Source organism: Moschus berezovskii, chromosome 14 (assembly GCF_049115385.1).
Source record: "Moschus berezovskii isolate FMDL1 chromosome 14, NW_MosBer_1.0, whole genome shotgun sequence".
NCBI lineage: Eukaryota > Metazoa > Chordata > Mammalia > Artiodactyla > Moschidae > Moschus > Moschus berezovskii.
Window position 1 is genome coordinate 4,791,080 of NC_142473.1, and position 27,692 is coordinate 4,818,771.

Here is a 27,692-nt window from a genome sequence, read left to right on the forward strand (position 1 = left end):
CTCATTAGAACTGACTCAGGTGTGTTCCTTTTTATGGCTGAGTAGTATTCCATTGTATATAGGTACCACAGCTTCTTGCTTGATCCATTCATCTGTTGCTGTACATCTAGGTTGCTTCCATGTCCCAGCTATAGTAAATAGTGCTACAGTGAACACTGGGGTACATGTGTCTTTTTCAGTTTTGGATTCCTCAGAGTATATGCCTAAAAGTGGTATTGCTGGGTTATGTGGTAGTTTTATTCCTGATTTTCTAAGGAATCTCCATACTGTCTTCCATCATGGCTTTGTCAATTTATATTCCCAGTAGCAGTGCACGAGGGTTCCCTTTTCTCCACACCCTCTCCAGAACTTTTTTGTGGACTTTTTGATGATGGCAATTCTGACTGGTGTGAGGTGATAGCTCATTGTAGTTTTGATTTACATTTCTCTAATAATAAGTGATGTTGAGCATCTCTTCATGTGTTTATTAGCCATCCATATATCTTTGGAGTAATGTCTGTTTAGGTCTTTTGCCCACTTTTTGATTGGATTGTTTCTCTGGCATTGAGTTGTATGAACTGCTTGTATATTTTGGAGATTAATCCTTTGTCAGTTGTTTCATTTGCTATTATTTTCTCCATTCTGAGGGTTGTCTTTTCACGTTGTTTACAGTTTCCTTTGCTATGCAAAAGCTTTTAAGTTTAATTTGGTCCCACTTGTTTATTTTTGTTTTTATTTCCATTATTCTAGGAGGTGGTTCATAGAGCATCTTGCTGTGATTTATGTCATACAGTGTTCTATGTTTTCTTCCAAGAGTTTTATAGTTTCTATAATTTCTATAAAACTATAGTTTTATAGTTTACATTTAGGTCTTTAATCCATTTAAAGTTTATCTTTGTGTATGGTGTTAGGAAGTGTTCTAATTTCATTCTTCTACACGTTGTTGTCCTGTTCTCCCAGCACCACTTACTGAAGAAGCTATCTTTTTCCCCGCTGTGTATTGTTAACTCCTCTGTCAAAGATAAGGTGCCCCTAAGTGCATGGGTCTGTCTCTGGGCTTTCTATCTTGTTCAGTTGGTCTATACTTTTCTTTTCACACCACTACCATACTGTCTTGATGACTAGATTTTTAGTATAGTCTGAAATCTGGTAAGTTGATTCCTTCAACTCCGTTCTTCTTTCTCAAGATTGCTTTGGCTATTTGGGGTCTTTTATGTTTCCATACAGACTGTGAGATTTTTTGTTCTAGTTCTGTGAAAAATGCCATTGGTAATTTGATAGGGATTGCCTTGAATCTGCTGATTGCATTTGGTAGTATAGTCATTTTCACAATATTGATTCTTCCAAGCCAGGATCATGGAATATTCCTCCATCTATTTATATCATCCTTGATGTCTTTCATCAGTGTCTTATTGTTTTCTGAATACAGTTCTTTTGTCTCCTTAGGTAGATTTATTCCTAGGTATTTTATTCTTTTTGTTGCAGTAGTAAATGGGATTGATTCCTTAATTTCTTTCTGATTTTTCATTGTTAGTATATCGGAATGAATGTGTTTTCTGTGTATCGATTTTGTATCCTGCAACTTTACCATATTCACTGATTAGCTCTTGTAATTTTCTGATAGTATCTTTAGGGTTTCTTATGTACAGTATCATGCTATCTGCAAATAGAATTTTATTTCTTCCTTTCCAGTCTGGATTCCTTTTATTTCTTTTTCTTCTCTGATTGTTGTAGCTAGAACATCCAAAACTATGTTGAATAATAGGGCACCCTATCTCACAAATGGGCACTCTTGTCTTGTTTCTGATCTTAGAGTGAATGCTTTCAGTTTCTCACCATTGAGAATTATGTTTGCAGTTGGTTTGCTGTAAACGACCTTTATTTTGTTAAGGTAGATTCCTTCTGTGCCCATTTTTTGGAAGAGTTTATTTTAACATAAATGGTTGCTGAATTTTGCAAAAACTTTTTCTGCCTTTATTGAGATTATCATATGGTTTTCTCTTTCAGTTTGTTAATATGGTGTATCACATTGATTGATTTGTGTGTGTTGAAGAATCCTTGCATTCCTGAGATAAACCCCACTTGATAAGGGGCTGTCTGACCCTTTTAATATGTTGTTGGATTCTGTTTGCTAGTATTTTGTAGAGGATTTTTGTATCAATGTTTATTAGTTATTGACTTCTCAGGTGACACAGTGGTAAAAGAATCTACTTGCCATTACAGGAGACTCAGAATCACAGGTTCAATCTCCAGGACAGGCAGAACCCCTGGAGTAGGAAATGGGAAACTAGTGGTTTCTAGAAAATTCCATGAACAGAGGAGCCTGGTGGGCTACAGTTTATGGGATTGCAAAGAATCAGACCTGAAAGCATGCAGTACATGTCATCAGTGGTATTGGCCTGTAATTTTCTTTTTTTCTGTATGTTTGTCACGTTTTGGTATCAGGGTGATGGTGGCCTTATGAAAGGAGTTTGGGAGTGTTCCTTCCTCTGCAGTTTTCTGGAAGAGTTTGAGCAGCATATGCGTTAGCTCTTCTCCAAACTTTCGATAAAGCTTGCCTTTGAAGCTATCTGGCACTGGGCTTTTGTTGGAAGATTTTTTGATTAGAGTTTTGATTTCAGTGTTTGTGATTGGTGTGTTCATTTTTTCTATTTCTTGGCTCACTCTTGAAAGGTTGTACTTTTCATATAATTCATCCGATTCTTCCAGCTTGTTCATTTTATTGGCATATAGTCGCTCATAGTGGTGTTTTATAATCCTTTGTATTTCTTTATTGTCTGTTGTAACTTCTCCTTTTCTATTCTAATTTTATTGATTTGAGTTGTCTCCTTTTTTTTCTTGATGAGTCTGGCTAACAGTCTGTCAGTTTTGCTTATCTTCTCAAAAAAACAGCTTTTAATTTCACTGGTTTTTCCTATTGCCTCCTTCATTTTTCATTTATTTCTGCTCTGATCTTTATAATTTCTTTCCTTCTAACAACTTTGGTTTTTTCTGTTGTTGTTCTTATTTTCTAGTTGCTTAAATGTAAGGTTAGATTGTTTATTTGATTTTTGTTTGTTTGTTTCTTGAGGTTTATATTGTTATAAATTTCCCTTATAGCACTGGTTTTACTCAATCCTATAGGTTTTGAGTTGTTGTGTTTTCCTTTTTTGCTTTCCCCTCTTTGAGATCTTAAGTGAACTCTTGGTTATGTAGAAGCATGTTGTTTAGCCTCCCTTTGTTGGTGATTTTTGTTACAGTTTTATCCTGTAGTTCATATCTAATCTTATAGCATTGTGGTTAAAAAAAATGCTTGATATATTTTTAGTTTTACTTTTTTTTTAACTTACCAAAATTTAATTTGTGACCCCAAGATATTATCTTTCCTGGATTTTGTTTCTTACGCACTAGAGAAAAAAGTGAAATCTATGGTTTTTGGATGAAATGTCCTATAGAAATCAATTAAGTCCATCTGGCCCAATGTATCATTTAAAACTTGTGTTTCCTTAGTAATTTTTGTGTATGGGTGACCTGTCCATTGGGGTGAGTGAGGTTTTTAAAGTCCCCCTCTATTATTATGTTACTGTTGATTTCTCCTTTTATAGTTGTTAGCATTTCCTTATATATTGAGGTTCTCCTATGTTTGGTGTATAGATATTTTTAATTGTTATATCTTCTTCCTGGATTAGTCCCTTGATATTTATGTAGTGTCCTTCCTTGTCTCCAGTAATGGTTTTAAAGTCTATTTTATCTGGTATGGTAGTGCTACTCCTAACTTCCTTTTGATTTTCACTTGCATGGAATATATCTTTTAAGTTAAGCTCCATACTTTCAATCTCTGTGTGTCCCTGTGTCTGAAGTAGGTTTCTTGTAGATGGCATACATAGGGGTCTTGTTTCTGGATCCATTCATCCAGTCTCTGTCTTTTGCTTAGAGCATTTAATCCATTTACATTTAAAGTAATTAGTGATATGCATGGTCCTATTACCACTTATTTTATTGTTTTGGATTTGTTTTTGTAGCTCTTCTCTTTCTCTTGTGTTTCCTCTTTAGAGACATTCCTTTAGTATTTGTCATAAAGCTGGTTTGGTGGTGCTGAATTCTCTTAACTTTTGCTTCTCTATAAAGCTTTTGATTTCTCTGTCAAATCTGAATGAGATCCTTACTCTAAAATGTAGTCTTGGTTTTATGTTTTTTACCTTACATCATTTTAAGTATATCCTGCTACTCCCTTATGGACTGTAGACTTTCTACTGAAAGATCAGTTATTAGCTTTATGGGAATCCCCTTGTACATTATTTGTTGTTTTGCCCTTGCTCTTTTAATAGGTTTTCTGTGTCTAATTTTTGTTAGTCTGATTAATATGTGGCTTGGCCTGTTTCTCTTTGGTTTTATCCTGTGTGGGATTCTCTGGGCTTCCTTGGCTTGTATGGTATTTCCTTTCCCATATTAGAGAAGTTTTTGACTATAATCTCCTCAAATATTTTCTCATACCCTTTCTATTTGTCTTCTTCTTCTGGGACCTCAATAATTCAAATGTTGGGTGTGCTTAATTATGTTACAGTCGTCTCTGAGACTGTCTTTGTTTCTTTTCATTCTTTTTTCTTTATTCTGCTCTGTTTCAGTTATTTCCACCATTTTATTTTCCTGCTCACTCATCCATTCTTCTGCCTCAATTATTCTGCTCTTGGTTTTCTCTAGTGTATTTTTCATTTCAGTTATTGTGTTTTTCATTGCTGATTATGTGTTCTTTTTTTCTACTTGGTACTTATTAAACATTTCTTGTATCTTCTAAGTCCGTGCCTCTATTCTGTTTATCAGTGCTTCCATTTTCCACATTTTTGGATCATCTTTACTTTCATTACTCTGAATTGTTCTTGAAGTAGACTGCCTGTTTCTTCTTCATTTGTTTGGTTTTGTTGGTTTTACCGTGTTCCTTCATCTACTGTATGTTTCTCTGTCTTTTCCTTTTGTTTAGTTTACTGTGCTTGAGGTCTCCTTTCTGTAACTGCATGGTCGTAGTTCATGTTGTGGACTTAGTCCCCAGCTGGTAGGTTTGGACCAGTGCCTTGTGAAGCTTTACTTGTTGGTGGGGATTGGTGCCTGCGTTCTGGTGGTTGGAGTTGGATCTTGTCTCTCTGAAGGGTAGTACTGCATCCAGTGGTTTGTTTTGGGGTGTCTGTAAACAAGGCATGGCTTTGGGACACCTCTCTGCTACTGAGCAGTGTTGTGTTCATGTTTTGCTGATGGTTTGGCATCAGGCGTCTGACATTGGAGCTTGCTGGCCTTTTGTGTGTTGCATGGTCTTAGTGTTGAGATGGCAGCCTTTGGGAGAGCTCTTGCTGTTTAGTGTTCCATGGGGTTGGGAGTTCTCTCATGGTGCAACACCCTGAACTCAGGTTCAGGCCCAACCTTGGAGGTTCAGGCCCAACTCCTTACTGTAGCCCCAAGACTCCACAAGCTACACAGCACAAAAGGGAAAGAAAAAGCCATAAAGGGCACAAAAAAGGAGTGAGAGAAGAGGAAAAAAACAAAAAATAAGAGGGGAGGATAATTAGGGCACCTCACACTCTAGCAGATACCGGTGATCAGTGATAGTTAATTAAAGATGGTGGAGTACGAAGACACCTGCAACCTGGAGACAGGGAGTGTGGATTCTACTGCTTGCTTGAGCTGAACTGTGCCTTCTTAAGCTTTCATGAGTGGAGATCCTTATGGAAACAAAGAAGACTAAAACCAAAGTGGTCATCTGCTCTCTCCAAATTTAATCCATCCCTCCTGAAAAGCTAGCAAACAAAACAGTCCTAACAATAGAATTGTTTATGTAATTCCTGTACAAAGGGGACCTGAAACCAGGAAGCTGAAGGATTCAGTGAGGTGAAAAGAGCAACTGCCAAGTGTGAGAGAGCAGCCATGGGGCTCAAATACAGAATTAATATTTTGCAGGCTGAACTTTAACCTATTGCAGAGAGAGAGAGAGGAGACCGAGAGAGAGTGAAGTCTTCAGCCATTATAATCTCAGCTTTAAGAGGAGGAAGGGAGAAGGACCTGGCAGTGAGCTGACATCTACCAATGCAACCCAGATCTGGAAGCAGGCGGAGGGGAGGCCGAACCCAGGTGGGGACACAAATTCAATCCCTGGTGAGGATCAGATCCTGCATGCCATGCGGTGCCAGCAGAAAAAAAAAAAAAAAGCCTTAGAAAAGAGGAAAATCTCCTGTTTCTAGACAAGAGAAGGAAGTATTCAACAGGAATATGTGGGAATATTACTTTATGAGGCAGACAAGAGATTTATGAAGTTTCCATGAGAATCATATGGTGTACTTGAAAGTGGTTTGATTTTCCAAGAATTCTCAAGGTTTATGAATGTCACTCAGTCGTGTCCGACTCTTTGTGACCCCATGGACTGTAGCCTATCAGGCTCCTCCATCCATGGGATTTTCCAGGCAAGAATACTGGAGTGGGTCGCCATTTCCTTCTCCAGGAGATCTTTCCAACCCAGGGATTGAACCCAGGTCTCCCGCATTTAGGCAGACGCTTTATTGTCTGAGCCATCAGGGAAGTCTATGAATGATAGTATTTGTAAAGATTTTCAAATCTCCTTATTGGGGCAAGAGATATCTTATGGAACTGAGAAAATTTAGCCTAAGCCCTCTAACTCACCGTTGAGGACTCAGAAAGAATGGAATAAGTACCAGAGAACTGAAGGTCAGACTGGATTCTGAATACCTTTGACCAGTGGATAAGAGTCTAACACAATTATTGAAGGTTTGATTTCTGAGCTCTTAATAGAAAAGCCAGTTGTCATCGGCATCCAGTGATGCCCCTTTGGAAGGAATAATGTCAGATCAATCTAGTGTCTTTTTAAATTTTTTTAATTAAAATTTATCTCAATGTTTTATCTTTAATTTCTTCTTTTTAATTAAATTAATTAATTAAAAAAAGAAAAGGGGGAAAGAGTAAAAAAAAAAAGAAAAGCAAAAGGAAAAAGAGGAAGTCAAATATAGAAAGAAAAAAAAATGGACAGACAAAACCCAAGACAAATGGTGAAAGCAACACAAGCAACAATCAACAGACAAGAATAAACAAAGGAGCTTTCATACTCATAAAGAGAATAGAAAAAAAAAAAAAGAATAAAAATAGGAACCAAAAAAGGAAGAGTACATTCAAGCCAATAAACAAGTGCTAAGTGAAAACAAATACTAAAAACTAGAGTAGCAAAAATACAAGATCAAAAACGTGGGAAAAAATGGACTATAACTAGAGTACTGTAAAAATAGGAAAAAGATAAATTTATTCAAAAGTAAAAGGTTTTTAAAAAGGAAAAGTAAATTAAAAAATAAAAAAGGAATAATAACACCATTACAACAGTATGAAAAAGAAAAAATACATACATACATATATAGAGAGAAGAATGTCCTCCTGAATCCTCCGTTGTCCTTGCGTCCAGTGCGCACTAGGCATTCTGTTTACTCAGGAAGTCCTCCAACGTTTCTGGGAAGGTCTCTGGACCTGTTGTGGGTGCTGTACGGTCAGCTCAGACTCAGATCTGGTCTTATTCCAGCTTGTTCTTGCTCCCAAAGTCCACAATTGCCCCCAAAGTCCACAGCCTTAGGCTCTTTGTGGGGATTTAATCTGTTGCACTTGTGGCTAGAGGAGCACATTCCCTTCCTCTTCTTCCATCCTACAACCCCTGGCGCTCAGCTTTGGTTTTGGCCCTGCTTCTGCTTGTAGGCCACCCTCCAATGTCTCTTTCCCACCCAGACAAGAGTGAACGAGAGTAGCAGCTGATCAAGGCTCGCTTGCTCAGTTTGACTTGGGAGAGGGAGTGATGTGGCAGACACAACTGGGACATGCGGGAGTGCCCACTGAGGTGGAGGCCTACAGGAAGTTGCTATAGTCAGGCCGTCATGTGCTCCCTCAGGGGAGTTGGCCTTGGTTCGTGTGTCCCTTAGCAGAGCCAAGCTGCAAAGTCTCCCCGCAAGGTGTGGGCAGTGACCTGTGCTTGCTCACTGCTTGGTGAAAGCTGCTCCCTCTGGGGTTGGGACCACAGTGGCATTTTGTCAACAACCTCTGGCCCTTGCCTTGGCTTTGGAGGTGACCAGTCAGCCTGCATTCCCCACCCTGGGATCGTAAACTGCAGCTGTGGCTAGTGCCACACCTGACACTTTGGCCAGCTTTGACAGTGGTGGCCAGTGTACCTGCCTCTGGGGTTGCAGTCCACATCTGTGGCTTTTTCCATCTATGGCTCTCACAAAGGCAGAGTCCTGTAGTCTGTGCATGCGTGGAATTAGTGTTTCCCTGCAGCAGTGATCCTTTGACTCTCCGGAAGGCCCATGCTTTACCCTGGACTCCCTCAGCTGTCTTGAACTAGTTCCCTCAGATTAGCATCACTGCTGTCAACCCCAGTTTTCTCCCTGGGGTCCAGTGCCTGAAGCCTGAGCCTCAGCACCCAGCCCCAAATCACTGTAGTGGTCATGCAGACAGCGTCTCAACTGGGAAGTACTGGTCAGCAGTTATCTCTGTGGTGAATTCTTTCATTTTGCCTTCCTAATGTTGCTGCGTTCCCCTTTGAGGTTCTGAAGATGCTCTTGTCCCCACCCATGAGGGGGTTTCTGAGTGTGCAGACTTTTCCACCTTCACGGCTCCCTCCCTGAGGTTCAGGTCCCCATCCCAAGTCCTTTGTCTTTCATTTTTCCTGTATCTTTTGCCCTACTTCATTCTGTGGAGATTAGCTTGCCTTTTTGGAAGTCTGGAGCCTTCTGCCAGCATCTAGAAGGTGTTCCAAACAAGTTGTTCCACATGCAGATGCATTTATGATGTATGTGCAGGGGACAGTGATCTCCCCACCTTCCTTTATAGTATAGTCTTACTTTATGGTATAGTCTTACTCCTCTGCCATTTTGAAAGTCCCCCAAAGAACTCTTTATACTTATATCATTGAGTTTAATTCTTTAATTCTTCATGAACAGTGAGACTCAGTAATTGACTTAATCTAACAATCCAAATTACATTCATCTTTTTAACATTAGTGAACTTAATATAAAATAGTTTATGGTTGAGTTTTTAAAATTGATGTTCTCAAGGTCTGTGCCACAATGAAGAAATAGAGATTTTTCCTTTTGAAAGTCTCAGATTTGTATATCTTCTTGTTGTTTTACATTCAACTTATTTTTAAAAACTGAGGAACCAGTTACACCAAAAATAAAAGGAAATTTTCTTTGAATATTCTGAGTGTTTTGAACAAGAACAAAACTGTAAGGTCAAAATAGTTTCTGATTTGAATTTATATGTCATCGTCTTATTCTCTTCATTTTTAAAAGAGTAACTACAAATACACAGGAAGTTACAAAACTAGTACAGCGAGATCACATGTATCCTTCACGCAATTTCCCCAATTTTATATCTTACATAATTATTGTTCAAATTCAAAACCGGGAATTTGACATTGATACAGTGTGTGTATAATTTCATGTTATTTTATCACCTGTGTTAGATTCCTGTGGCTACTGTCATAATCAAGTCTCCTTTGTGTATATCCACTTCCTCCAACCCCCCACAAGAGTCTTCAGTCCCTGGAAACCTCTAATCTCTTTCTCATACCTATAATTTTATCATTTAAATAATATTTTAGAAGTGGAATTATTATGTGACCTTTAAAGACTGAATTTTCATTCATGATAATGCTCTTGTAATTCATCTAAATTGTGTATATAGTAATTTGTTCCTTTTTAAAGGTGAGTTGACTCACTGGAAAAGAGTCTGATGCTAGGAGGGATTGGGGGTAGGAGGAGACAGGGACGGCAGAGAATGAGATGGCTGGATGGCATCACCGACTCGATGGACATGAGTTTGAGTGAACTCCGGGAGTTGGTGATGGACAGGGAGGCCTGGCGTGCTGTGGTTCATGGGGTCACAAAGAGTCGGACACGACTGAGCGACTGAACTGAACTGAACTGAACTGAACTGATACTTCATGGTATAGATGTACCAGTTTGTATACTCATCCGTTTAGCAACATTTTGGTTGTTTCCAGTTTTTGATTATATAAATAAAGCTGCTATGAAAAGTTATATACAGGTTTTTATGCCCACATAAATTTTTCTCTTAGGATAAATGCCTAGGTCTGATTATTGGGTTGTATGATATGTGTTTAGTTTCCTGCCCCCTAGTTTTATTGAGATATAATTATATATAACATTGTATTTTTGGTATACATCATGATTCCTGCAATGCAGGAGATGCAGGAAACATGGGTTTGATCCCTGGATTGGGAAGATCCCCTGGAAGAGAAAATGGCAACCCTGCCCAGTGTTCTTGCCTGAGAAACCCCATGGACAGAGGAGTCTGGCAGGCTAAGTCCAAAGGGTCACAGAGAGTTGGACACAACTGAGCAGATGAACACACGCATCCATGTATTGTTAAATAATTACCACAATAAGTTAGCATCTCTCTCCTGAAGTTAGTTTTTTCTTCTGATGTGAACTTGTAAGCTCTACTCTCTTTGTAACTTTCAGGTATTCCACATAGTATTGTTAACTATTGTCATCATGCTGAATGTTACATTTCCAGAACTTATTTATCTTATGACTGGAAATTTGTATATTCTTACTCCCTTTACCCAGTTCTCTCCTGCACACACCCAGCCACCCACCTTTGGCTAACACTAATTTGTTCTTTTTCTATGACTTTAGGTTTTTAGATCCCACATGTAAGTGACACCGTACAATATTTGTCTTTCTCCATCTGACCTAGCATAATGCCCTTAAGGTCAATCCATGTTGTCACAACTAGCAATATTCCTTCTTTTTTATGGCTGAATAATTTTCCTCTGTATGTGTGTGTGTGTGTGTATCATTTTTTCTTTATCCTTTCATTTACCCATGGTCCTTTACAATGTCTCCATGTCTTGGCTATTGTGAAAAATGCTACAGTGAAGTGGGGGTACAGACAGCTATTCAGGATGGTGATTTGATGTATTTTGGGTGTATACCCAGAAGTTGAATTGCTGAATCATGTGGTACTTCTCCCTGGAGGAGGAAATGGCAACCCACTCCAGTATCTTTGCCTGGAAATGCCATGGACAGAGGAGCCTAGTGGACTACAGTCCATGGGTCGCGAAGAGTTGGACACGACTGAAGCATGAAGTGGTACTTCTATCTTTAATTTTTCAGGAAACGTGCAAACTGTTTTCTATTTGACTATACCAGTTTACATTCACAACAGATGTATACAAAGGTTTCTTTCCTTTTCTCACATCCCCAACACCACTTGTTATTGCTTCTTTTTTTGACAGTAGCCATGCCAACAAGTGTGAGGTGATTTATTAGGGTTTTGATTAGTAACGTTGAGTACCTTTCCATGTTCCTGTTGGCCATTTGAATATCTTTTTTGGAAAAAGAAATCTTTTTGAGTTCTTTGCCCATTTTTAATTGTATTATTGGATTTTTTTGCTATTGACTTGTTTGAGTTTGTTATACAGTTTGGATATTGATGTTTTATCAGATGTGTGGTTTGAGAATATTTTGTCACATTCTATAGATTGCCTTTTCGTTTTGTAGATTGTTTCATTTACTGTACAGAAACCTCTTGGTTTGCTATAATCCCATTTGTTTTATTTTTTTGTGTCTGTGCTTTAGATGTCATACGCCTCCCCCCCAAATCATTGCTATTACTGTGGTCAAGGAGCTTATACCTCATTTTTCTTCTGGGAGTTTTATGGTATAAGATTTTACATTTAAGTCTTTAGTTTAATTAATTTTGAGTTAATTTTTGTGGATATTGTGAAATAGGGATGTAGTTTCATTCTTTGGCATGTGAATGTCCATTTTTCCCAGCTCAATTTTTGAAGAAATTTGTCTTTTTACCACTGTGTTGTGGCTTTCTTGTCAAACATTAGTTGAACTCATATGTTTCCCGTTAGTCTGTGTATCTGGTTTTGTCCTAGTGCATACTGTTTTGATTACTGTAGCTTTGTAATATAGTTTAAAATCAAGACATGATGTATCTAGCTTTGTTCTTTCTCAGGATTGTTTTGGCTCTTTAGTGTCTATGATAGTTCCATATAAATTGCAAGATTTTTTTTTTTCTGTTATTTGTGTGTGTGTGAGAGAGAGAGAGAGAGAGAGAAATGCCTGGGAAATCATGATAGGAATTATATTGACTCTGTAGATGGCTTTGTGTTGTACAGACATTTTAATAATGTTAATTCTTCAAATCCAAGAACATTTAATATCTTTACATTTATTTGTGTCTTCTTCAGTTTCTTTCATTAGTATCCTGTACTTTTTGGTGTGTTAATTTTTTGACCTACATGGTTAATGTACTCCTAAGTATTATATTGTTGTTGATGTTGCCATAAGTGGGAATGTTTTATTTACTTCATAGTTAATTTCATTCTTAGCATATACAAGACCTGGAGCTGACTGTTGCTCAGATCATGAACTCCTTATTGCAAAATTCAGACTTAAATTGAATAAAGTAGGGGAAATCCTTAGGCCATTCAGGTATGACCTAAATCAAATCCTTTATGATTTTACTGTGGAAGTGACAGATAGATTCGAGGGATTAGATCTGATAGAGTACCTGAAGAACTATGGATGGAGGTTCATAACATTGTACAGGAGACAGTGACCAAAACTGCACAAAAAAGATCTTAATGAGCTGGATAACCCCAGTATTGTGGTCATTCACCTAGAACCAGACATTCTCAAATATGAAGTCAAGTGGGCTTTAGGAGGCTTTACTATGAACAAATCTAGTGGAGGTGTTGGAATTCGAGCTGAGCTATTTCAAACCCTAAAAGTTGATGCTGTGAAAGTGCTGCAGTTGATATGCCAACAAATTTGGAACTCACCACTGCCCACAGGACTGGAAAGGGTCAGTTTTGATTCCAGTCCTAAAGAAGGGCCGTACCTAAGAGTGTTCAAACTACTGTACAGTTGCACTCATTTCACATGCTAGCAAAGTAACGCTCAAAGTCCTTCAAGCTTGGCTTCAACAGTATGTGAACTGAGAACTTCCAGGTGAACAAGCTGGATTTAGAAAAGGCAGAGGAACCAGAGATCAAATTGCTAACATCCATTGGATCACAAAAAGCAAGGGGATTCTAGAAAAGCATCTACTTCTGCTTCATTAACTACACTAAAGTCTTTGTGTGGATCACAACAAACTGTAGGAAATTCCTAAAGAGATGGGAAAACCAGACCACCTTGCTTATTTAATTTATATGCAGAGTGCATCATGTGAAATGCTGGGCTGGATGAATTACAAACTGGAATCAAGATGGCCAGGAGAAATACCAACAAGCTCAGATATACAGATGATACCATTCTATTGGCAGAAAATGAAGAGGAACTAAAAAGCCTCTTGATGAAAGTGAAAGAAAGTGAAAAAGCAAAAAACTAGTGCTGGCATCTGGTCCCATCATTTCATAGCAAGTAGATTGGTAAAAAGTAGAAACAGTGCAGATTTTATTTTCTTGGGCTCCAAAATCACTGCAGATGTTAACTGCAGCCATGAAATGAAAAGATATTTGCTCCTTGAAAGAAAGCGATCATAAACCTTGTCAGTGTGTTAAAAAGCGGAGACATCACTTTGCCAACAAAGGTTCATATTGCCAAGGCTATGGTTTTTCCAGTAGTTGTGTATGGCTGTGATAGTTGGACCATAAAGAAGGTTAATTGCTGAAGAATTGATGCTTTCAAACTGTGGTGTTGGAGAAGACTCTCAAGAATCCCTTGGACAGAAAGGAGATCAAACTAGTTAATCCTAAAGGAATCAACCCTGAATATTCACTGAAAGGACTGATGCTGAAGCTCCAATACTTTGGCCACCAGATGGGAAAAACCGACTCATTGGAAAAGACTTTGATGCTGACAAAGATTGAGGGCAGGATGAGAATGGGGTGACAGAGAAAGAGATGATTGGATGGCATCAATGAATCAGTGGTCTTTGAGTCTGAGCAAAGAGGTAGTGAAGGACAGGGAAACATGGCATGCTGCAGTCCATGAGGTGCAAAGAGTCAGACACAGCTTAAGAACTGAACAACAATTTTTGTATGTTGATATTGTATTTTGTATGTTTGTATGTTGTATTTGTATTTTTACTGTAATTTTGCTTAATTTGTTACTGCTTAAATTTCTTGGTGGAGTCTATGGAATTTTCTACATAGGTAAAGACTTCTGCTGCTGTTTTGTTAATAGTGTTGAATTTCTTTTTTATCTTTCTTCTTTGTGACTTGACTTTTTGTAGTAATATTCTTTGACTGGCTTCCCTGATAGCTCAGTTGGTAAAGAATCCACCTGCAGTGCAGTAGACCTGGGTTCGATCCCTGGGTTGGTAAGATCCCCTGGAGAAGGAAATGGCCATCCACTCCAGTATTCTGGCCTGGAGAATTCCATGGACTGTATAGTCCATGGGGTCGCAAAAAGTTGGACACGGTTGAGCAACTTTCTGTTCACAGTCTTTGACTCTTTTGTCATAGTCATTAGTGTAACTACTATAGGTTTTTTGTTTGGATACCATGAGACTTACGTAAAATTTATGTTTTTAACTTATTGTTTTAATCTGACACAATTTCGATTGCATATATAAACTTTATATTTTTACTTTTTCATTTTAAGTTATTGATGTTTTAGTTTATATGTATTTTATATTGTGCATCTAATACATTATTTTAGTTATAGTTATCTATTAATATTTATTTTAAAATTTTGAATTATGTATCACCATTATAATATTAGAGAAACTGACTTCATCTATTTACCTGGTTAGCTTTACACTTACATTCATGTGTTTTTATCATCTTTTCATTCCTACTTGAAGAACTCCGTTTATTATTTCTTTTAAGGCAAATCTAGTGGAGATGAACTCACTCAGTTTTTGTCTTTTCAGAAAAGTCTTTATCTTTCATTAATTTCTGAAAGATGATTTTGTTGGGTGTAGTATTCTTGAAGACAGTGTTTTGTTTTCTTTCATTATTTTGAATATATCACCCCACTCTGTCCAGGACTACAAAGTTTCTGTTGAGAAATCTGACCATAGTCTGTTGGGAGTGGTCCCTTGTATATGATGTTTTGCTCCTCTGCTCCTTTTAAAATTCTTTCTTGTCTGACTTTTGACAGTGTAATTACAATGTGTCTCTATAGCTGTTTTGGAGTAGTCTATTTGGCATCCTTTGGGACTCATGACTCTTGATATCCATATCTCTCCCCAGGTTTGCACAGCCATTATTGCTTTAAAAATATTTTCTGTTCTTTTTTCTTCTGAGATTCTCATAATGCAGTTGTTATTCATTTGATGCTATCTTATGGTTCTCATAGATGATTTTACTTTTTTGCACTTTGCTCCTCCAACTGAATGATTTTAAATGCCCTGTTTTCTATTCATTGATTCTTTTTTCTGCTTGACCAAGTCTGATGTTAAAGCTCTCCATTGAATTCTTCAGATCAGTCATCATGTTCTTCAACTCTAGAATTTTTTTTTAATGGCTTATTTCTTGGTTGAACTTCTTGCTTTGCTCATGCACTGTTTTCCTAATTTTGTTTAATGTCTAAAGAAGCTCACTAAACTTCGTTGAGGGGATTATTCTGAAATCTTTGTACACAGTTCAGAGGTCTCCGTTTCTTTAGGGTCAGCTTGGAACTTTATTACTTTCCTTTGATGGTGCCATTTTGGCTCAGCTTTCTGCTCCATTGCTGTTGTAAGCAGGGTGGTAGGTGGGGCTACATAGCTTCCTGAGTTTTCTGTTTAGTTTTTCTGATTGGGCAGGCATGGAAGCTCTATTCAGGCCAGGTTTTGAATTTGCTATCCAACCTGGGGGCCATGTAACAGCATTCACAGCTGGTATGACTTGCTGGCTAAGGATCTTAATCAGTCAGAACTGCTCACTAAGTTCCTTGGTCAGACAGAATCACTGGCTTGGTGCTCTTCAAGTGTTTCTGAGCTGCTCTGTTTCCTGGGTGCTCTGGGCAGGTTTCCAGGTAAGTGGGGCTGGGGTTGCATTCACCAGTAAAGCTAGGAATTAGCTTCCCTACCTGGGCCAGCAACAGCAGCAAAGCAGGCGTCAAAGCCAGCAAGGCATTGTTGGGGATCTTGCATCATAGTCTTGAAAACACAAGCTAAACCACTTTTTAAGAAACTAGCAAATAATTTCTATTAGCAATGTATGAATGGTGTAGTGTCTCTGAATCCTCTCAAGCTTTTGGTGTTACCACTGTTTTTAATAATATATTAGCAATTCTAACAGGTAATAATATTTCCACTGTGATCCTAACTTTACATTTTTTCATAGTGGGATATCTTGGATGTATAGACAGATTGGTTCCAGACCTCTGCAATAAAGCAAGTATTGCAATAAAGCCAGTTATATGTAGTTGTTGTTTTTCCCAATGCTTATAAAAGTTACGTTTACTCTGTACTGTAAGTATTAATATTAATCAGTTCAGTTCAGTCGCTCAGTCGTGTCCGACTCTCCGCGACCCCATGAATCACAGCACGCCAGGCCTCCCTGTCCATCACCAACTCCCGGAGTTCACTCAAACTCATGTCCACAGAGTCGGTGATGCCATCCAGCCATCTCATTCTCCGTTGTTCCCTTCTCCTCCCGCCCCCAACCTTTCCCAGCATCATAATAGCACTATGTTTAAAAACACTGTACATAATTTAACGTTTCAGTTCTAAAAAATGCTAACCATCATCTGACAGCACAGGGTTGCCACAGATTATCAAAACTGCAATATCTGTGAAGTTTAATAGAATGAATTATGCCTTTAATGACTAATGATATGAACACCTCTTAACGCGCTTATTTTCCATTTGTATGTTTTCATTGGCCAAATATTTCTTCATGCCCTTTGGCTATTTTTTGGTTGGATTGTTTGGGTTTTTTCAAGCTATTGAGTTTTGAGAGTTCTTTATGTGAATCTTTTATTAGATTTCATTTGCACGTATTTTCTTACAGGCCATCGCTGTCTTTTCATCATCTTTACATGATCTTTCACAAAGGAAAAGACTTTAGTTTTGGTAAAATTCAACCTATCAATTTTTTCCTCTGTTTTATGGATTATGCTTTTTCTGTCATATCTGAGAACTCATATTGACTAACCTCTAGTCACAAAGATTTTCTCCTATAATTTCTTTCTTCTAAAAGTTTTATAGTTTAAATTTTTTCCTTTAAATTTATGATGCATTTTGAATTAATTTTTGTATAAAGGGTGATGGTTAGATCAGGGTTCACTTTTCTTTTGCTTGTAGATATCCATTTGTTTTAATATCATTTGCTTCAGTACCATTCTTTGAATTACTTTTGAACTTTGGTCAAAAATCAGTTGACTTTACTTGAGTGGGACTGTTTGTTTTTATATATTCTCTTCCACTGATCTGTGTTTTTAGTCTTCACCAGTATCATACAATCTTGATTACTGTAGCTATACAAGTCTTAAAATCAGGTAGACTGATACTTCTCACATTATTTTTCAAATTTGTGTTAGCTATTCGGCTTTCCTTATCATCCCATATATGTTTTGGAATAATTGCAGCCATGAAATTAAAAGATGCTTGCTCCTTGGAAGGAAAGTTATGACCAGCCTAGATAGCATATTAAAAAGCAGAGACATTACTTTGCCAACTAATGTCCGTATAGTCAAGGCTATGGTTTTTCCCGTGGTCATGTATGGATGTGAGAGTTGGACTGTGAAGAAAGCTGATCGCTGAAGAATTGATGCTTTTGAACTGTGGTGCTGGAGAAGACTCTTGAGAGTCCCTTGGACTGCAAGGAAATCCAACCAGTCCATCCTGAAAGAGATCAATCCTGGGTGTTCATTGGAAGGACTGATGCTAAAGCTGAAACTCCAATACTTTGGCCACCTCATGCGACGAGTTGACTCACTGGAAAAGAGTCTGATGCTAGGAGGGATTGAGGGTAGGAGGAGACGGGGACGGCAGAGAATGAGATGGCTGGATGGCATCACCGACTTGATGGACATGAGTTTGAGTGAACTCCGGGAGTTGGTGATGGACAGGGAGGCCTGGCGTGCTGTGATTAATGGGGTCTCAAAGAGTCTGAGCGACTGAACTGAACTGATATTTTAGAAAAACCTTTCTGGAATTTTGATAGGAATTGTATTAAACCAGTATAGTCAGTAAGGGGAGAACTGACATACTTACTATGGTGATTTTTCTAACTCATAAATGAGGCATATCTTACCATATATTTAGGTTTCGTTGACTTATTTGATTAGCATGTTGTAGTTTTCAGTTTATGAATCCTTGTACATATTTTGTTAGTTTTATACCTATCAATTTCTCTTTCCCTGTCTCCCTTCTTTGATATTGTAAGTAGTATTATCTATTTAATTTTGATTTCCATGTATTCATGGCTATTTTATAGAATGACTGTTTTCATGTGTTATTATATCCTGTGGCATTGTTGAACTTATTTATTTGTGTATGTGTGTGCGTGTGCACGCTCAGTCATGTTTACCTCTTTGCAGCCCCATTGACTCTAGCCCACCAGGCTTCTCTGTCCATAGGATTTCCCAGGCAAGAATACTGAAGTGGGTTGCCATTTCCTACTCCAGGGGATCTTCTCAACTCAGGGATTGAACCCACGTCTCTTATGTCTCCTGCATTGGCAGGCAGGTTCTTTACGACTAGTGCCACCTGGGAAGCCTATATATATATGTATTTACATATACAAATATGTATTTGTATTTATATATATATATACACATATATTTTATCAAATACTTTTTCAAAGATAAGTTTAAGGTCTATAAATAGTTTATTTCTTCCTTTCAAATATGTATGTTTTTTATGGTATTTTCTTGCTTTGGTGTGCTGGCTAGAACTTCCAGTATTATGATGAAAGGCAGTGGTAATTGTCATATGTGAAACGAATCACTAGTTCAGGGTCAATGCATGTTATAGGATGCTCGGGGCTGGCATGCGGGGATGACCCAGAGGGAGGATAAAGGGAGGAGGGAGGTGGGAGGGGGGTTCAGGAGGGGGAACTTATGTAAACCCGGGGCAAATTCATATCAATGTATGGCAAAACCAACCAATATAATATTGTAAAATAATTTGCCTCCAATAAAAAATAAATTAATTACCTAAAAAAAAAAAAAGAAAGGCAGTGGTAAGAGTGGATATCCTTGTCATTTTTTCTCATCTTAGAACATTCAGTTCCTTGTTATTGTTCAGTTGCTAAGTCATGTCTGACTCTTTGTGACCTCATGGACTGTAGCACGCCAGACTTCCCTGTCCTTCACTATCTCCTAGACTTTGCTCAAACTCATGTCCATTGAGTCAATCGTGCCATCCAGTGTCTCATCCTGTCACCCCCTTCTCTTCCTGCCCTCAATCTTTCCCAGAATCAGAGTCCTTTCCAGTGAGTCTGCTCTTCGCCTCAAGTGGCCAAAGTATTGGAGCTTCAGCATCCATCGTTCCAGGGTTGTTCAGCATTGATTTCCTTTAGGATTAACTGGTTTGACCTCCTGTCCAGCTCGCTTACCCTTTAGTATATAATGTTATCGATAAATTTTATTGTAGATGTTCTTTATCAATTTGAGGAAGTTCTCTATTTCTTATTGGCTGAAGAGTTTTTCTCATTAATAGGTATTGAATTTTTAATGTTTTTACTATGTTGATTTTCTTTCACAGAATCCTTCAAAGGTGGATTACATCTTTTGATACTTGAAAATTCTTACATCCCTGGATAAAACTACATGGTTGTAATATAAAGTTTCTTTTATTTATTGCTGAACTTTTAAAAATAATTTTTGCATCATATTTATGAAGGTATTAATTTATAGTTCGGGCTTTTTTTTTGTAGTTTCTTTGGGGTGCTACAGTAAAACTGACTTTATAAAATTAATTAAGAAGTATTCCCTCCTTTTTTATATTGTGGAAGAAATTGTATAGGTTTAGTATCCATTCTTTAAACTTCTGGAAAACTTAATTTGTTTAATAGTAACATAGCTGTTCAAATTTTATATTTCATTTTCAGTGAGTTGTTCTAATGTGTACTTTTTGAGGAATTAGTCCATTTCATCTGTACTATTAAATTGTTATGTGAACAGTTATTTATATTGGTAGTCTCCCTTATCCTTTTGATGTTTACAAGGCCTATAGTAATTCCCTTGCTTCAATCCTGATATTAATAGTTTGTGCTTTTTTTCTTCTTTCTTTGTCAGTCTTGCTGTAAGTTGGTCTACTTTATTGAACTTTTCAAAGAATAAGCTCTTTGTTTCATTGATTTTTCTCTGCATTTTAAAATTTTCGACTTCATAGATATTTGCTCTTCATCATTTCGTCTTTCTGGCATACATTGAATTTATTTTGCTCTTCTTTTTCTAGTTTTCTAAGGTGTGAGCTTCAGTTATTGGTTTGAGACCTTTATTTCATAACATAGGCATTTATTGAGATTAAATTTTCTCTCAGCATTGTTATTAGCTACATCCCACACATTTAGATATGTTATATTTTTGTTCCAATTAAATGTATTTTTTTAAAAAAAATTCCCTTGAGACTTTCTCTTTGCCTCATGGATTGTTAGGAAGTGTGTTATTTCATTTCTAGGTGTGGGGGAGATTTTAGTGTTAACCATTTTCTTAATTTCTAGTCTTGTTTCATCGTGGCCACATAACATAGTGCGTGTGTGATTTCAGTTCTTTTAAATCATTGGAAGTTTCTTTTTGTGAGTCAGAATATGGCCACCCTTAATATATGTTTCAGAGGCACTTAAAACTCATGTATATTCTGTTGATTAGATTCTGTTGGTTGCTGGTGTTACCAAGTTTTTATATATCATTGCTGATTTACTGTTTTCTTGTTCTGTTAATTGTAGAGAGAAAGGTATTCAGGTCTCCAGCATTATAGCTAAAATAAATACTTTTCTGTTCTTTTCAGACCTATCCTTTTTTGCTTCACATTATTTCAGCTCTTTTGTTTGATGTACACACTTCAGTTTACCCTGTCTTCTTGGTAGATTGACCTTATGTGATATTTCTCTCTGTCCCTGATACATTTTCTTGCTGAAATCTTCTCTATCTGATATTCATGTAGCCCCACCTGTTTTCTCTTAATTCATGCTTGTATAGTATATTTTTCTTGATCCTTTGACTTCTAGGCTACTTGTATCATTCTGTTTGAAGTGACTTACTTGTAAGAAGGATAAAATTGGGGTAACTTAAAAACAAAATCTCTGCTGTTCTCTGCCTTAAATTGATACATATATATATATATATATGTGGTGTGTGTGTGTGTGTGTATGTACCATTTAAATTTAGTACAGTTGTTGATATTTTAGTGCTTAAGTCTGCTTTCTGGTTGTTTGTTTTATGTTTATTCTGTTTTTAATTTCTTTTTTTCCTTTCTTTCTGTGGATTACTTGAACCGTTTTTAGGATTCCATCTTCCATTTTCCTGACTCTGGGTGTATCTCTTTGTATAGACTCTGTAGTGGTTGTTTTAAGTATTACATCACTTACATATTTTGTACATGCATTCAGTCCTCCATATCTACAGGTTCTGCATCCACAGATTGAGAGGACTGACCATACTTTGCCAGCCATTTTTAAAATTAATTTTGTTTTTGTTGAAGGATAATTGCTTTAAAGAATTTTGTTTTCTGTCAAACCTCAACATGAATCAGCGATAGGTATACATACATCCCCTCCCCTTGGAACCTCCCTCCCATCTCCCTCCCCTTCCCACCCCTCTAGCTTGACACAGAGCCCCTGTTTGAGTTTCCTGAGTCATACAGCAAATTCTTTTTATACATATGGTAATGCAAGTTTCCATTTTACTCTTTCCATATACATCTCACCCTCTCCTACCCTCTTCCCATGTCTGTAAGTCTGTTCTCTGTGTTTGGTCTCTCCATTGCTGCCCTGTAAATAAATTCTTGAATATTGATGCTTTTGAACTGTGGTGTTGGAGAAGACTCTTGAGAGTCCCTTTTACCGCAAGGAGATCCAACCAGTCCATTCTAAGGGAGATCAATCCTGGGTGTTCATTGGAAGGACTGATGCTAAAGCTGAAACTGCAATACTTTGGCCACCTCATGCGATGAGTTGACTCACTGGAAAAGACTCTGATGCTGGGAGGGGTTGGGGGCTGGAGGAGAAGGGGACGACCGAGAATGAGATGGCTGGATGGCATCACTGACTCTGTGGACATGAGTTTGAGTGAACTCCGGGAGTTGGTGATGGACAGGGAGGCCAGGTGTGCTGTGATTCATGGGGTCGCGGAGAGTCGGACACGACTGAGCGACTGAACTGAACTGAACCATTTTTCTAGATTCTGTGTATATGTGTTAGAATATGATATTTATCTTTCTCTTTCTGACTTACTTCACTCTGTATAATAGGTTCTAGGTTCATCATTAGGACTGACTCAGATGCATTCCTTTTTATGGCTGAGTAATATTCCATTGTGTATATGTACCAAAACTTCTTTATCCATTTATCTGTCAATGGACATCCAGTTGCTTCCACGTTCTATCTATTGTAAATAATGCTGCAGTGAACAATGGAATACATGTTTCTTTTTCAGTTTTGGTTTCCTCAGGGTATATCCCTAGGAGTGGGATTGTTGGGTCATATTGTGGTTTTATTCCTAGTTTTTTAAGGAGTCTCCATACCATCTTCCATAGTGGCTGTATCAGTTTGCATTCCCCCCAACAGTGCAAGAGTGTTCCCTTTTCTCCACACCCTCTCCAGCATTTATTGTTTGTAGACCTTTTGATGATGGCCATTCTGACCAGTGTGGGGTGATATCTCACTGTAGTTTTGATTTGTGTTTCTCTAGTAATGATCATGTGGAGCATCTTTTCATGTGTTTGTTAGCCATCTGTATGTCTTCTTTGGAGAAAAATCTTAGGTCTTTTTCCCACTTTTTGATTGGGTTGTTTGTTTTTCTGATTTTGAGTTATATGAGCTTGCTTGGATATTTTGGAAATTAAACCTTTGTCAGTTGTTTCATTTGTTGTTATTTTCTCCATTCTGGGGGTTGTCTTTTCACCTTGCTTATCGTTTCCTTTGCTGTACAAAAACTTTTTAAGTATAATCAGATCACACTTGCTTACTTTGGTTTATATTTCTGTTACTCTAGGAGGTGGATTATAGAGGATCTTGCTTTGATTTATATCATCGAGTGTTCTGCCTATGTTTTCCTCTAAGAGTTTATAGCTTCTGGTCTTCCATTTAGGACTTTATTCCATTTTAAGTGTATCTTTGTGTATGGTGTTAGGGAGTGCTCTGATTTCATTCCTTTACATATAACTGTCCAGTTTTCCCAGCACCATTTATCGAAGAGGCTATCTTTGCCCATTTTATATTCTTGCCTCCTTTGTCAAAAATAAGGTACCTGTAGGTGTGTGGGTTTATTTCTGTGCTTTCTATCTTGTTCCATTGGTCTACATTTCTGTTTTTGTGGCAGTGCCATACTTTCTTGATGACTGTAGCTTTGAGTATAATCTGAAGTCAGGAAGGTTGATTCCTCCAGCTCCATTCTTCTTTCTGAAGACTACTTTGGCTATTTGGGGTCTTTTGTGTTTCCATATGAATTGTAATTTTTTGTCCTAGTTCTGTGATAAATGTCATCACAGATAATTTGATAATTTGATAGGGATCACATTGAATCTGTAGATTGCCTTTGGTAGTATAGACATTTTCTGATGTCTGATGTTGCTGATTCTACCCAGTAACATGGAATATGATGCATCTGTGGAGTTTCGTATTAGATGCGGTGGTGTGTCTTGGAAGCAACCCCCTTTGGTTACCAAGGGACCAATGTATATAATATATATGTGTGCATGCTTCTCTGGTGGCTCAGTAGTCAAGAATCTGCCTGCCATGCAGTAGACACAGGTTCAACCCCTGGGTTGTGATATTCCTCTGGAGAAGAAATGGAAACCCACCCCAGTATTCTTACCTGGGAAATCCCATGGACAGAGGAGCCTGGCAGGATACAGTCCATGGGGTCACAGAAGTGTCAGAAAGAACTTAGAATCTAAACAACAACAATGTAATTACTTTGTAATTGTTCATTGAAGCTTTTCCAACATCAGTTCAGTCGCTCAGTCCTGTCTGACTCTTTGAGACACCATGGACTGCAGTACACAAGGCATCTTGTCCATCCCCAACTCCTGGAGCTTGCTCAAACTCATGTCCATTGAGTCGGTGATGCCATCTAACCATCTCATCCTCTGTCATCCCCTTCTCCTTCTGCCTTTAGTCTTTCCCAGCATCAGGGTCTTTTCCAGTGAGTCACTTCTTTGCATCAGATGGCCAAAGTACTGGAGCTTCAGCTTCAGCATCAGTCCTTCCAATGAATACTCAGGATTGATTTCCTTTAGGATTAACTGGTTGTATCTCCTTGCAGTCCAGGGAACTCTCAAGAGTCTTCTCCAACACCATGGTTCAAAAGCATCAGTTCTTCAGCGCTCCACCTTCTTTATGGTCCAACTCACGTGACTACTGGAAAAACCGTAACTTTGACATGTGGTACTGACTAAATGTTAGCTCTTATTATCATCATATATGTCTTTCTTATTCAGAATGACCTTAAATTGTCATGGTAAGTTTTGACCAGTACATTTATATTTGGATCTTTTGAACAGTAAAATACTTTGTGAGCTTTCATTTAATATTAAAATCCATGGTCAAAATAGTATTAAAAATATGGACTTTGAGTGAAGCAAGCATAGTTTTATTAGTTTTGTGTCTAAATCTTATTGTTTAATCTTGGCTTCAATTTCCCACTTTGGAAAACTAATTGTTAATCTTAAAGGATTATGAATATTGAATAAAATAGCTCTATAAATTGCTAATTATAAGGTCTAATACTGTCAGGTCTGTTATATCACAAACTATGAAATTTGAGTCTCTAATCATTCATTTATTTATTAATGTTTACATATTAACAGAAAGGGGAGTTTTACCAGATAGTATTTTTCTCTAGTTTATTGCTTTAAAGGTCCAAAAAGATCTGCATTGATAGGGATGTAAGTTCTTAATTCCCCTCCATGGATCACAGCCTTTTTGTGGTGAAGGGGCTAGCGTAACTCAATGAAGATATGAGCCAGGCCATGCAGGGTCACCTAAGATGGACGGGTCATAGTGAATAGTTCTGATAAAATGTGGTCCAGTGGAGGAGGGAATGGCCCACCACTCCAGTATTCTTGATGTGAGAACCCTATGAACAGTATGCAAAGGCAAAAAGATACGACACTGAAAGATGAATTCCCCAGATCAGAAGGTGTCCAGTAGGCTACTGGGGAAGAGCACAGGGTAGTTACTAATAGCTCCAGAAAGAATGAAGTGGCTGGGTCCAAGAGGAAACGACAGTCAGTTGTAGACCTCTCTGGTGGTGACAGTAAGTCTGACGAACAGTATATTGCTTAGGAACATGGAATGTTAGGGCCATCAGTCAAGGTAAATTGGACATGTTCAAGTCAACAAGAAAGTCTGAAATCCTGTACTTGGGTGCAATCTCAAAAACAATAGGATGTTCTTGGTTTGTTTCCAATGCAGACCAATATTCAGTTCAGTTCAGTTGCTCAGTTGTGTCCGACTCTTTGCGACCCCATGAATCACAGCACGCCAGGCCTCCCTGTCCATCACCAACTGCCAGAGTTCACTCAAACTCATGTCCATCGAGTCAGTGATGCCATCCAGCCATCTCATTCTCTGTTGTCCCCTTCTCCTCCCACCCCCAATCCTTCCCAGCATCAGAGTCTTTTCCAGTGAGTCAACTCGTCGCATGAGGTGGCCAAAGTATTGGAGTTTCAGCTTTAGCATCAGTCCTTGCAATGAACACCCAGGACTATCCAAATCTGTGCCCCAGCCACAAATGCTGAAGAGCTGAATTTGACCAGTTCTGTGAAGACCTACTAGACTTTCTAGAACTCACACCAAAAAAAGATGTCATTCTCATCACTGGAGATTGGAATGCAAAAGTAGGAAGTCAAGAGATACCTGAAGTAACAGGCAAGTTTGGCCTTGGAGTGCAAAATGAAGCAGAACAAAGGCTGACAGTTTTGTTAAGACATGCTCATAACAAACACCCTCTTCCAACACCTCAAGAGATGACTCCACACATGGACATCACCAAATGGTCAGTAACTAAGGCAGATTGATTATATTCTTTGCAGCCAAAGGTGGAGAAGCTCTATACATACAGCAAAAATAAGACATGGAGCTAACCGTGGCTAGATCATGAGCTCCTTATTGCAAAATGAAGGCTTAAATAGAAGAAAGTAGGAAAAGCTACTAGCCCAGTGAGGTATTATCTAAATCAGATCTCTTATGATTATATGGTGGAGGTGACAAATAGATTCAAGGGATAAGGTCTGGTAGGTAGAGTGCCTGAAGAACTATGGACAGAAGTTCGTAGCACTGTACAGGAGGCAGAGACTAAAACCATCCTAGAGAAAAAGAAATGCAAGAAGGCAAAGTGGTTGTCTGAGGAGGCTATACAAAAAGAGAAGCAAAAGGCAAAGGAGAAAGGGAAAGAGATACATAACTGAAAGTAGAGTTCCTGAAAATATCAAGGAGGGTTAAGAAGACCTTCCTAAATAAACAGTGCAAGGAAATAGAGGAAAACAATCGAAAAGAGATCTCGTCAAGAAAATTGGAGATATCAAGGAGGCATTTCATACAAGGATGGGCACAATAAAGGACAAAAATGATAAGGGCATAACAGAAGCAGAGGATATTAAGAAGAGGTGGCAAGAATACACAGAAGAACTGTACAAAAAAGATCTTCCTATCCCAGATAAACACAATGGTGTGGTCACTCACCTAGAGCCAGATATCCTGCAGTGTGAAGTGAAGTGGGCCTTAGGAAGCATCACTATGAACAAATCTAGTGGAGGTGATGGAATTCCAGCTGAGCTATTTCAAATCCTAAAAGCTGATGCTGTTAAAGTGCTGCACTCAACATGTCAGCGAATTTTAAAAACTCAGCAGTGGCCCTAGGACTGGAAAAGGTCAGTTTTCATTGCAGTCCCAAAGAAAGGCAAGCCAAAGAAAGTTCAGACTACTGTCCAGATGCACTTATTTCACATGCTAATGAGGTTCTGCTCAAAATCCTTCAAGGTAGGCTTCATCACTACATGAACTGAGAACTTCCAGATATACAAGTTGCATTTAGAAAAGGCAGAGGAACCAGAGATCAAATTGCCAGCATTCGTTGGATATGGAGAAGGCAAGGGAATTCTAGGGGAAGAAACCGCATATTTCTTCTTTGACTGTGTTAAAGCCTTTGACTGTGTAGATCACAACAAATTGTTGAAAATTCTTACAGAGATGGGAATACCAGACCACCTTACCTGTCTCCTGCGAAACCTGTATGCAGGTCAAGAAGCAACAGTTAGAACCAGACATGGAGCAACTGACTGATTTAAATTTGGGAAAGGAATAGGACAAGTCTATATGTCTCTCTGGTTATTTAACTTCTATGCAGACTACATCATAGGAAATGCTGGGCTGGATGACTTACAAACTGCAATCAAGATTCCCTGGAGAAACATCAACAACTTCAGATATGCATATGACACCACTCTTAATGGCAGAAAGTGAAGAGGAACTAAAGAGCCTTTTGATGAAGGTGAAAGGGGAGAGTGAAAAAGCTGGCTTGAACTCAGCATTCAAAGAAGCTAAGAACATGGCTTCTGGTCCCATCACTTCATGGCAAATAGAAGGGGAAAAAGTAGAGGCAGTGACAGGT

At 38.2% G+C, this 27,692-nt stretch overlaps 1 protein-coding gene across 6 annotated transcripts in view; it reads left to right on the forward strand.

Annotated features, from left to right (window-relative positions):
- Nucleotides 1–27,692, forward strand: part of KBTBD3 (kelch repeat and BTB domain containing 3) — a 69,243-nt gene that overhangs the window by 15,583 nt on the left and 25,968 nt on the right. Inside the window, exon 2 of one of the 6 annotated variants that reach the window (XM_088842869.1) lies at nucleotides 5,905–6,075. The exons of 3 other annotated variants lie outside the window; for them this stretch is intronic. In XM_088842869.1, the coding sequence (XP_088698995.1) occupies nucleotides 5,905–5,916 (12 nt within the window). In that variant the 3' untranslated portion in view covers nucleotides 5,917–6,075. Of the gene's footprint in view, nucleotides 1–5,904; nucleotides 6,076–24,409; nucleotides 24,540–27,692 lie in introns of those variants that run through there. 2 more of the 6 variants (XM_088842868.1, XM_055422832.2) reach the window with 2 other exon arrangements.